The 11,874-nt window shown below is 36.7% G+C and overlaps 2 protein-coding genes across 2 annotated transcripts; one reads left to right on the top strand and one right to left on the bottom strand.

The window, feature by feature from the left end:
* On the top strand, positions 1,509 to 5,114 carry LOC109234089 (uncharacterized protein At4g38062-like). Its single transcript, XM_019399935.1, has 2 exons — positions 1,509 to 1,645; positions 2,394 to 5,114. The coding sequence occupies exon 2, from the start codon at positions 2,488 to 2,490 to the stop codon at positions 5,047 to 5,049; it is 2,562 nt and encodes an 853-aa protein (XP_019255480.1). The 5' UTR covers positions 1,509 to 1,645; positions 2,394 to 2,487; the 3' UTR covers positions 5,050 to 5,114.
* LOC109234088 (magnesium-dependent phosphatase 1-like) lies at positions 5,666 to 10,401 on the bottom strand. The gene is made up of 4 exons (XM_019399934.1): positions 10,154 to 10,401; positions 7,925 to 8,096; positions 6,224 to 6,340; positions 5,666 to 6,042 (listed from the first exon to the last, which is right to left on the bottom strand). The coding sequence occupies exons 1-4, from the start codon at positions 10,261 to 10,263 to the stop codon at positions 5,902 to 5,904; spliced, it is 540 nt and encodes a 179-aa protein (XP_019255479.1). The 5' UTR covers positions 10,264 to 10,401; the 3' UTR covers positions 5,666 to 5,901.

Below are 11,874 nucleotides of genomic sequence, written 5' to 3'. Positions count from 1 at the left end.
AAATCACGTCGAACAAAATCAAAATTACGAATCGACGATAGAAACCTTTCTTTAAACTTTCAAACTTCCAAATATCGACGAACGCATCCGAACCATATCGAGGCATTCCGAAATGACGCTAAACTTTGCGTGCAAGTCACAGTTCACGATACGAACCTATTCCAAGGCTCGGAACTCCAAACGGACATCAATAACACCAAAGTACACTTCAAACCAAACATAAGAAATTCTTAAACCTTCAAAATGCCAACTTCCCACAATAAGCGCTGAAATGCTTCCGGACCACCCGATACTCAACCTGAACATACGCCCAAGTCTGAAATTATCATACGAACCTATTGGAACTTTTAAATTCCGATTCCGAAGTCGTTTACTTAAAAGTCAAACCTTAGTCGATTATTCCAACTTAAAGCTTCCGAAATTAGAATTTTCCTTCCGAATCAACTCCGAACTTCCCAAAATCCTGTTCCGACCACACGTACAAGTCGTAGTACATGAAGTGAAGCTACTCAAGGCCTCAAACCGTCGAACGATGCGCTAGACCTCAAAACATCTGGTCGGGTCGTTACACTTCGCCAGCTACCCCTAGTTACTGGCCTAGAAGATACTAAGCTAGTATTTGACCATATATTCCCAAATTTGTTTAAAAAAAACTGATTCGCGTGAAGTTTGGTTTGAAGATAAAAATCCGTTTGGACATTAAACATATTTCATTTTTTTTTAAAACAATATGAAACGTGACTTATATGCACCCATAAGTTCTAAAAACTATCAAAAATACCCAACCTACCAAACAAACAAACTTGCTAATCCTGTATATGCAGAACCATCATAGATGTCACTCGTTATCATTATTACAAACTAGTCTCGAACATAGATAAGCTGGCACAAAATCATCATTTTTATAATGAACTACATAATACAATATCCTAAAATCTTAACCTGATATTTAATATAAATTGCTAATAACACAATCACTAGTTACTACAATTCGTCAAATTGCAATAATATTACAAGATCCATTAGTAAAAAAATAATAGTAACTAGCTGGTGGATTAGTTGGCTCATAATAGATGGTGCATTTTTTTTTTTATAAATATAAAAGTTTGGGGTAATTTTTAAAATTGTTAAAAAAATACAAAGGTAATATTTTGAGCCAAAAATATGTGTAGAGCTAGTTTTGGGATTTGAAAATTTTATTTTCAAAGTTTGCCAAAATATGAATAAAATCTATAAATAAACAGGTTTTTGCCAAAATTTTTTTTAAAAGAAACTTGGCAAAATCTATAGCCAAACGGGGGCTAATATTCAATTCATGACACTATGGTTCAAAAGGAATACTTTGGATGTTGAATTATCTATTGGGTACAATTTTTTTTTTCAACAGGTAATATTTTACATTATTAATATATGCTTTTATTCCCCACCAAAAAAAGAAAAAAAAAAAAGGAGCGGGGAGGGGTGGAATTATATGAATAGACAAATAAGCGGTGCGATTTTCCAAATTTTAAAAACATATCTAAGAAAGTTCCCGCTTCAAAGCCCCTCTCCATGTCGCTCTGTCAGTGCCCAGAAAACCCTAATATTTTGATAACGACAGCCGATTATACCAGTGAATTCCACTATTTTATGTTTCTAATAAAAGGTAAATTTTCATTATGTTTCGAATTGTTTAATAGTGGTCTCATATAGCTCCGAAATGCTATATTATCTAGATCTTTCTCATGTTCATTTGCAGTGTCTTTTGCTTCCCAATTTCTGTAGAAATGTCTTGTTATTCTCTGTCTTCAAGTTAATATTGAGCCTTTTCTCGATTTGGTCAATCGATTCGTGGGTGTCCTGTATAATTTGGTTAACCTCAAGATTTTCTTCTTTGAGCAATCTTTCTTTCCTGAAAACGGGGTTAAAGGGTAATGAAAAGTTCGACTTTTTTTTTTTTTTTTTTTTGTGGTAAGAGTAGTGATTATTTAATCAATTTCGCCTATAAAAGCTTTGGAACTTGTTCGGGGTAGAATTAGTCAAAGTTCTTTTGGATTTGTAGGGACTTGTTCACTAGGCACGAACTATTTGAACAGTACAGTTTTTTGGCGAAGGGGATAGAATTGAACCCTTACCTTCCTTTAGCTTCACCCCTGAGTTTGAGAGACGGAGGATAATTGCTTATGTCTTTGTTTGTCTATTTATTGTCTAATCTGTGCACCATGATCCAATTACGTTTCATGGATCGATGAGGCCCAGCTTCTGTTAAGCTTGATTTTGTTAGTGATTGATAATTCTCCTTGGGAGAGTGGTTATAGATGGCAAAATAGCTTCGTTTGTTGTTCAACAGTTCTTTATACTCTGATGATTCATTTTGAAAGTGAAAATTGAACTATTAGCTTTTATCCTTTCAGCTGAAGCATTAATGTGAAGGGAAAAAACAAAAAGAATTCGTTGACTTGTGTTTGTGCATCAGAAAAATCATAATCAACATACGAAGCTAGGCAAATGGACAAAGTTTATGAGGAGCTAGATGCTGTTAAAGGAGAGGTGGAAAAGCTCAGAGAAGAGTGCCGGACCAAATCGGATTTGACGGAGAGTTTGCGGAAAGCCCACATTGATCAATTTGCGAAACTTCAAGAAGCTAAGCTGGAGATTGAAAGACGGGCAAATGACTTATTTGTCAAATCTGAGGAAATATTTGAGATCAAGAAACTCTGTGATGACCTAAAGTCCAGTCTGCATGAGAAAGAATCATGTCTCCAGAATCTTAGTTCTGCTCATGAGAAGCTGCAACAAGATTATAGGGAGAAAATTGGAAAGTTGGAGGTACAAAACAAGGATTTGGTGTTCTCTTTGGATGAAGCAATATCCAGAATTCAAGATTTGGAAATGCAGATTGGTACAAGTAATAAAGAAATCAACGCTCTTAAGCAACTCGTGTCAGTTAGGCAGGAAATTGAATCAGAGCTAAAAGCACCAGCATCCAAGGATCTGAAAGATGGAGACGACATTATCCAAAAACTTGAGGAAGAAAATAGGATTGCAAAAGATCAGCTGAAATGGAAGGGCGAGCAGTTTAAACACCTTGAAGAAGCTCATGAAAGGATCCATGATCAGTTCAAAACTAGTAAGGTGGAGTGGGGACGGGAGAAGTCAGCAATGCTTGAAGAGATTTCGTCATTGCAAGAAAGGTTGGATTCTCAGGCACGAATCTCAGAAGGCCTCCAAAGCCAATTGAGGATGTGTAACCAAGCTTTAGCACATCAAGAAAGCAGAAGAAGAATTCTGGAAATTGAAGTGTCTGAGTTCAGATCTCGATTTCATGATATCTCTTTAGAGTGCCAAGAAGCAAACTCAAAGCTCGAGAAGTTGACCATCAAGAGGGATGAAGAAATTGGAGAGTTAAGAAACTTACTCCGGATAAAAGAGACACTGTTCAAGGATCTAAAATGCCAAAGTATGCAGATTGAACAAGAAAATAAAGAGTTACGAGGATCTCTCAAAGAGATTCAAGAGGCTCAACTCCAGGATGCTGCTTCCACTTCTGCACTGAAGAAACTGCGTACCAATTTTCAGGATTTGAAGCAGTTACACACAAAGTGCTCCTTAAACCTCAAAGAAAAAGAAGCTGAATGGAGCTCTCAGATAGGAAAAGTTACAGAAGATATGAACAGATGCATGTCTGAATTAAAAGGTAAAGAAAAGCACATAGAAGAGCTAGAAAAAGAGCTGGAAAATTGCCGTGATGCGTGCGATGTTCTTAATGGTGAGATATCTGTGTTAATCATGGTCTTAAAATCAGAAATCCATGCCTTGAGCAAGGAACTCTCTAGAGCAAAGGCGGATCTGGAACCGAATAGCAAAAATCTACATCAGAAGCGTGAACAAGCAATCCTTTTAGAGGCAGAACTGAGTGAGTATAAAAAGATGCTTGAAGAGTCATCTGATTGCCAATTTCACCTCAGGGGACAGGTCCTGCAATTGGGTAATGCTCTGAAAGATGCTTCTGATGCTTCAGAAGAAGCCAAAGCTGACCTGGCCAAAGCAAGGGCTGAAGTCAAAGAGAGCAAACTTGAACTAGAGAAGTGGAAAGCTGAAGCAGGAAAGCTTAAAGACTGCCTTGAAGAGAACCGGTTGGGCCAAAAGCAAGAGCAGGAGAGCTTACTTGGGATTTTGAAGGAGAGAGAAGCCAAAACAAATGAGCTACAACAAGAGATTACAGAACTCGAGTTGAAGATTGTTGAAAGAACAGAGGCAGTGGAAGCTTTAAATCAGGAAAAGCTACAATATTGTCAAATTGCAAAAGGCAAGGATAGTAGCATAGAAATTCTTCAAACTAAGATTTCTTGCTTGGAGCAAGAGTTAGCTGATAAAGACCTTCAAAATGAGCAAGCACAATCAGATGCCCTGAAGGCTTTTGATCAGGAGAAGGAGAGCCTGTTGCTGACTGTGAAAGAGAAAGACGGTGAAATACAACATCTTCTTGAACGGGCCAAAGATTTGGAGGATGATGTAATCTGTAAAGAAATTGCTTTTACAGCTTTGGAGACTGCTGAGAGTCTAAAAATGCTTGAGATTAAAGAGAAAAACAATGTGATTGCTGAGTTAGAGGTGAAATTGGGTGATACACATCAGAAATTTGAACTTCTAAATAAATCCTTGTCTGATTCAAGACAGAAGGAGGGGCAGCTGGAAACATTGTTGCAAGCAAGTAAAAAGGAATTGGATGAGCTGAAAGCTCATTTTGGCAATGAACGGATGCATTTGGAGGCCCGAATTCAGGAGATTGAATCTCAGAAAAATGATTTGCTTGAAGAAAATAAGAAACTTTCAGTTGATAGGGAGGAATTACTAATACAAATGGAAGGAATCGCTGGAAGAATCAGTGAAGTTTGCTTTGAAGATGTTGCGCTTGAACGACAGCTAGAAAAAATATTGGGGAACCCTGAGGAAGTAGAAGAGCCATCACTTAGTAATTTAGGGAAAGGCCAATATACTGGAACTCCTTTCTCAACTGCCAAAACAGGAACTGATGAAAGAACTCCATTGGTAGAGCTCAACTGTTAGGCCATTTTTGAAATGGGGGAGCAGTTCTGTACTTCAAACACCAAAAAAAAAAAAAAAAAAAAAAAGAAAACCTTTTGTAGTGGTGTTCTCCAAGATTTGCAAATCTGGATGGCAAACAGACGAGACTCAAGGATTATGGAACTTTCTGCATTTCGTTGTATTTGTGGTACTATAATATTCTTTCAATGCAATCAATGATTCTTCATTTGTTGCTAAAAGAAATATGGAAATCTGTATATTGGTTCATGTGCTGGTCACTAACCTGTGGTTCCTTTTCTAAAGGAAGATTGGTCAGTCTTAAGTCTTAGAACTTAAATTTCTACTTAATCTAGTTAAACGTGATATTGAAACTGTTTTAGTTCTACAGTTTTGAGAATGTTGCTGGAGGTCCAGTAATTGTAACTTAAAGCTTCTTTTTTTTTTTTAAAAAAAAAAGTCCTAGATGTTACAATTACCTCTCTTACTTTGACGAGTTATGAAAATATCCAGTTTATATAAATTTTGAGAATGTTATATGATTACTTACGTTGGAAGTGTATTTGAAATACTGCAACACCAAAATAACTGGCAGAGAACAGGCCTTATATAATGGCTTGAGCATGCTAAAACACATCTCTTCAAATGAACTATAATTGGTCTGTTTTATTGTGAAAGAAAATGGATATATCAAATTCAAAGATTCAAAGCTGATACCAGTGATAACCACCGCTTTTAATGCATACAATTGTTCAAAAAGTTCCATATTGACATAAATTTTTTCTTAAATGTATCAAAATGCAAATGTCGAACTGTGATATGACCCCTAAATGCAAGTGGGGATCTTGTACAATTGGATTAGTGTAGCTCATCACTTTATGATGAATCTGGCAGCCGTTTTTCTTCGTTCTTTTTTCCTGAAGCTGAATTCTGAGCAAACTCTGAGAGACCCTGCTTCAAAGCCCCAAGATTTACCCCATCATCCACCAATATGCTTGTCACGCCCATCTTCGAAACCTACAATATAAAACCACCATGTACTCTTAGCGAGTCTCCTGAAGTACATGACAGTACTATAGATGATATTAGCCTCAGGTAACAAGTGGGAAATGATAGAAAGATCAACAGAAAAGCATCACGTGATTCACAGGAAGAGTTTTTTTTTCCTGAGCAAATTTCACAGGGAAGAGATTTTTACCGACTCTATATTACGATCCTCATCATCAAAGAACAGCATCTCCCTATAAGGCACCCCTGTCCTCCTATTGATCTTCTGAAAGTGTTCGGTTTTGTGTGTCCAACTGGAAAATATTTCCTGCAACTCTAAGCATTCAGATTATGGCCATACACATATATCACCAACTTTAGAGCTGCAAAAAGTTAAAATCCAGCTGCATTCATGATGTCAACTTTCAGATATTATTATCATTAAGTTTGCTTTATAATACCAGCAGCTACAAATAGAGTTCGAGTTCTCAAAATCATTATCCCTAAAAGGCTGAGGAAACCAATCTGTAGAGAACGTGATTCATGAGAAAATCTCATTGAAAAATGTAAAAAGTACAGCTATTTGTAACAGTTAGCAAAGAAGTGTAGCAACACCATCGTGACAGTGCTCTAATTTAGAACTGGATGCATTATATGATTATATCAGTTTCTTATTTATTTATTTTTTATTATGCTCAGTACTCAAATTTTATTCTTTCTTTCAAAGTATAGTTTCTTTGGTTGACAAGAAATGAGTGTTTCAATTGTTCGTCATATAGTGCTTGAAGGTGCTGTATTAAAATATCGAGTTAAAGACAATTTTGTCAGTGATTTTAGAGTTTTAGTTTCCTCATGGCTCCTTGGCTTGTTAAAACAATAGGATGTTCTAGTGCTTTTGTCAAAAACTTAGCTAAACAATTGCAGACAAAACGTCAGGCTAATAGCATTAGAGCACTTTATTATACCCCCCCCCCCCCCCCCCCCCCCTCTTTTTGTCATAAAGACCTGGCTCATTATTAAAGGCGCTTAGTGCAAAATTCTTCTATTATTTGGCCCTAATAGCTGAAGGTGCATTATGGTGTACTTTTTTATCCACTAAATAACTTCTTACCTCTCAAGAACTCAAAATTCTAGTTCATGGTTTTTGCCTATCACAATTCCCAGCCAAAGGTGACCTCATTCTTGAGAGACCCACTCATAACATTCTTGAGACCTAACCATACCTTCGAAGTAAATCATGCCCCTTCGTGTTCCTTAAAGAAGATATGTGCTACAAGATGAGATCCAATACCAAGTCCTCTAGCATTTGGGCCATATTACCACAAATCTGGGGGCTCCCTATGTTACACATATCTTTAATTTTGCTTCACGTACCCATGCCAAATGGTGATATGGATGGGTGTACTTCATGTGGATTCTTTAAAACATGAAAAAAAATCGAACATTCTAGAAATACCCATAAAATAGGCCCAATGTGGTCGGACACTTATCCCAATCCCACGCGTAGCGGGAGCTTAATGCACCGGGCAACGCTTTTAAACACGCCCATACTACATAATTACACACAACCATATAAGAAACCTACTGGTAAACGAGTACATGAATCATATAATACTAGACCTCTTACTTCACACACTGGAATTGGATGCTCAGCTTCAGCCTACCATAAGGTATTAGAGAAGTTTTATTTTCATCATTTTCTATACACTTTCGCTCCTAGTGTATTTTGCTTTCTAAAACCATGAAGTGAGTTAGCGGAAGTCAACTCATACTACAAAAGGAAGTTGTGTTATGTTGTAAAAAGTAAGGGAAACCTAAATGGAAAACAAAGTTAGCCATAAGGAAAAAATTGAGTGTGAGTGCACCAAAAGGAGTAAGGCCGAAAGTAGTTTAAAGTTTTCCATCATCTCACCTTGGCTGCAAATATTGATGTTAGGCCCAACTTATCAAGAAAAGTGTTTGCTATATCAGGCGTCGGTGATCTTGAGGCAATAGCAATATTAACTCCCTTGTCCTTGAGGGCAGATAAAATGCCTTTGGCATGAGGATATAAATATGGCATTTGCTGTTTTGAGCGGCATTCACTAGAAGAAAACAGAAAAAATTATCAGAAGACCAATTTTAAGCAGAATTTAAACAAAAAATGCAATGTTATTTCCAGGAAACAAAAGGTTAGGGGAATATTCAAGTCGAGTCATGGATACACTTCAACAGTCTTATGTGACAAAGAGCTCAAGAATTTTCATATGGCCGTGTATGACTTGGTTCTCAAAGAGCGAGTATGAAAAGGTAAAAAGTATGCCCTAAGAATCCACCTCTGTCAATTCAATGCCGACGAGCAGATCCCTCAAAAAGTGAACGACCCTTACCTACAAAATTCTAAGCACCGGATACCATTACATATGGACCAACTTAAATCCAGAACGGACCTTGCTAAATACAAATTTCCATCTTAAACACATCTTACTTCTGAAATCCCATGGTCATAATATGTCAGAATTGTTTATTGACTTCAACAACCACCTATATCAGCAGCCTATCTTTCTCGATGCCCTGAAATTCCCGAGTCTTGTACAGCATGTGAATGGCCCCAAAAAAAGCCTTTCTATCCCACATGCTAATATTGAATCACACCTACTATACCTTCATAATCTGGCCAACAGCATCGCAAGCCATTAGGTTATTCCGTGGGTCCGAGATCCTGTATGGTTTATATTCAAGTTGATTAAACCAATATCTTTATCAAATGAATTTGGTTGATCTACCATTGGTGTTTGCGTTTTTTAACAAAATGTTTATCCTTCTATCAACTCTTACATGTCCTTATTTGCTGAATTATAATGAACATGGATAATAAAAAACATATATGCCCCCGATTCCAGTAGTCCTCAATGGAAGGAAAACATGGCACACCTGAAATCAAATTGTTATGGACCAAGCTTTTGCAATTAGCTTCTAATAAAAATCGAGATTCCAGAATTGCACTAACACTTGCGATCTACGTTGAGATTCAAGATTTCCTTGAGTGACTTCTTAGTTCCAAATTCCAATTATCAGTGTTTCCAGATCTGATGTTACTATTTCTTTAGCCAAAACAGAACACTAAATAATGTCATGCTTGCAAATTTGCAAGATGCAAACCTCCTTTTCAGTTGTTATAATCTCTATGTGGTTTCCCTTTTCAAGTAGATCACAGCAATTTATCGTGGTTCCTAATTCCTTATCATCGGAATTCACTGATATGTCACCTCTTTAAACGACTTATCCTCATATCAATCAGTTCATCCTCTTAAGAAGGACTTGGATGCTTTCCCTGCTTATTAACGAAATACGCAATATGACAATAGTAAACGTGATCCGAGTCTTTTGTTGGCCAAACTTTCAAGGGAATTTCAAAATCATGGCATTTCTATTTTCATTAGTAATAAGCTGCAACGACATGGCTGAACAAATTTGAGAGGTTAACCACAAACATGATCAACTAATAGCCTCTACAAGCACTCTCCTATCTCAAGTTGGCCTACCAATTACTCAGGCTAGAAACTGAAAACTACGAATGCCCTTAAAGTTCTTAACCACTTACCTTGCATAAATATGAATGTCACTCTCCCATTATACATTCACACATAAATAAAACAGTCCTCGATCTGCTGCCTGTGACTCTATCTTTTGATGATAGAGTCAGAAGCAGATCAGCAACATTCCAATCCCAAACTAGTGGTATTTGGCTATACGAATCCTTGACAACCATTCCACTCTATACGAGCCCATTTTATTCCAGTATGGAAAAATAATTTAGCTTAAAAAGGTTGCTGTTATAGCTAAAAAATATTCCAGTACACGTGGATAATATGTATCGGATATGGTACCTTACATGAAGATATTTATACTAAAACACGGTTGTTACCAATTATCTGTAAATACCTATGTTGCAAGCCCATTACCTAGCAGCCTATGGGTAAGGCAAAAGAAATGAAGCTTTCCCAAAGAGTGTATATCATGATCAATAGAATTACAGAAGAGAACAGCCAAAAATAATTATAAAAAGAAACGGAGGATGTAAATGGAGTCCAGAATAAACGAGTGATTGTATAATATTTGGAATAAAAAAGCTAGGTGATTATAAAGAGATGGAAATTACCAATAAAAAGGCCAGAGAGTGTAATCGAGATCGAAGACGACGAGACGAGGCAGCACTTGGAACATCCCCAATATCTCCATTGCCTCGTTCTTCACCCCGTCGTCCCCCATCTCCCTCGTCTAACAATTGGGTTGGGCAAGAGACAGCAGATTTTATCCGGCCAACTATTTAACGCTCCTTCAGATGGAAACCCATTCTAATTCCACCATTAGCTTTTCAAAAGTCAAAAAGTGTACATATATCCTTACACTATCGATGTACTTTCACCTGCATTTAAGAAGATTGTTTTTTTTTATTTTATAAAGTCACCAATTATGTTTGTGAAGGTAATTCCTGTATTTGCTTTTTAAGATGTAAAAAATTTTATAAAATTTTAACTCATTTTATAATATGATTTATAGCATTTTTTTTATATAAAATAATAAGAAAATGACAATAATTGAGAAACTGTTTTAAAAAACTAAAATTTGTTTAAGAAAATTAAGAAATTGATATACTCAAATATTTCAGTCGTTCTTTTAAATTACTCTGGAGTCACGTGATCATCTATTTTATCTTGGGTAGTATCTGCAAACAAATTAGACTAGAATTATAATATGGGAAATATACTAAAAAGATTAAATAAAACTAACAAGAACTTTTTTGTGAATATATTTTTTCAAATAAATATTTGATTTATGATATAAAATATGTGTTGGTTTTACATAGAATAAGCTTGGACATACTTTTTTCCCAATTTTACCTTGGTAGTCTTAAAAGACTTTGGGAGAAGACATTTGGAGAAGAATATCTTTGTCTTTTGATAGTTTTTTTTTTGAAATAATCATCATGTTAACTATTCAAATCAAAATTTAAAGCATCTACAATAAGGGATGGAGGGCTAGCATTCCACTCCACCGAGCCTGACATAGAATCAGCCACTCGTGCTAATGCATGAGCAACCTGATTCGCAGAACTTCGAACAACAGACAAAGACAGAAACTGAAAACTTTTTAATAGGTTTTTACAATCACAAATCACGTCAGATAAATACGAGTAAATATCTTAGGCCTCCTCCAATGCATTCTTCACAAGTAGACTATCCATCTCGAGCTCTATCTTGGTGTCTTTGTAGTGAACCTTCAACCAATTAAGAGCTTCCTTTACCGCCAAAGCCTCTGCCATCATTGGACTGAATGTTGCCCCTATATATGTCGATCTACCTCTCAAAAACTCACTGCGCCTATCCCGAACAACCATCCCTGCTCCAGCTTCACCAGTTGCAAGGTCGAAGGATGCATCAATATTGTACTTGAGGGCCAAATCATCTGGGGTTTCCACTTTCGATTCTCCTCGTTATCCTGCCCATGTGAACCATATGGCGTGCGTAGCCATTCATTGATGAAGCTAATAGCTTTATCTAGTATGCGATCCACGGTACTCGTTCTTTGGTTCCAGATTACACCATTTCGATAGTTCCAAATATCCCAGCATATCATGATTGCTTCTTCAATCGCATTCTTGTTCAATGTATGATTAAGCTTGTTAAACCATTGCTCCATATTCAATATTGTTTCTGTCCATCCCACGCGAGATTGCAGCCAGCATGCCTTAGCCATGGTGCAATTAAGGAGGCAGTGCTCGATGGTTTCGGGGTGCTGCCAGCACAATGGACAAATTGCATTATTCATCACATGTTGGGAGCACGTTGTTCATCGTTCTCCACATAAAGTTTTTTATCT

The sequence above is a fragment of the Nicotiana attenuata genome, chromosome 11 (assembly GCF_001879085.1).
Source record: "Nicotiana attenuata strain UT chromosome 11, NIATTr2, whole genome shotgun sequence".
Classification (NCBI taxonomy): Eukaryota; Viridiplantae; Streptophyta; class Magnoliopsida; order Solanales; family Solanaceae; genus Nicotiana; species Nicotiana attenuata.
The sequence above is the reverse complement of the archived record's forward strand: the minus strand, read 5'-3'. Positions and strand labels throughout refer to the sequence as shown.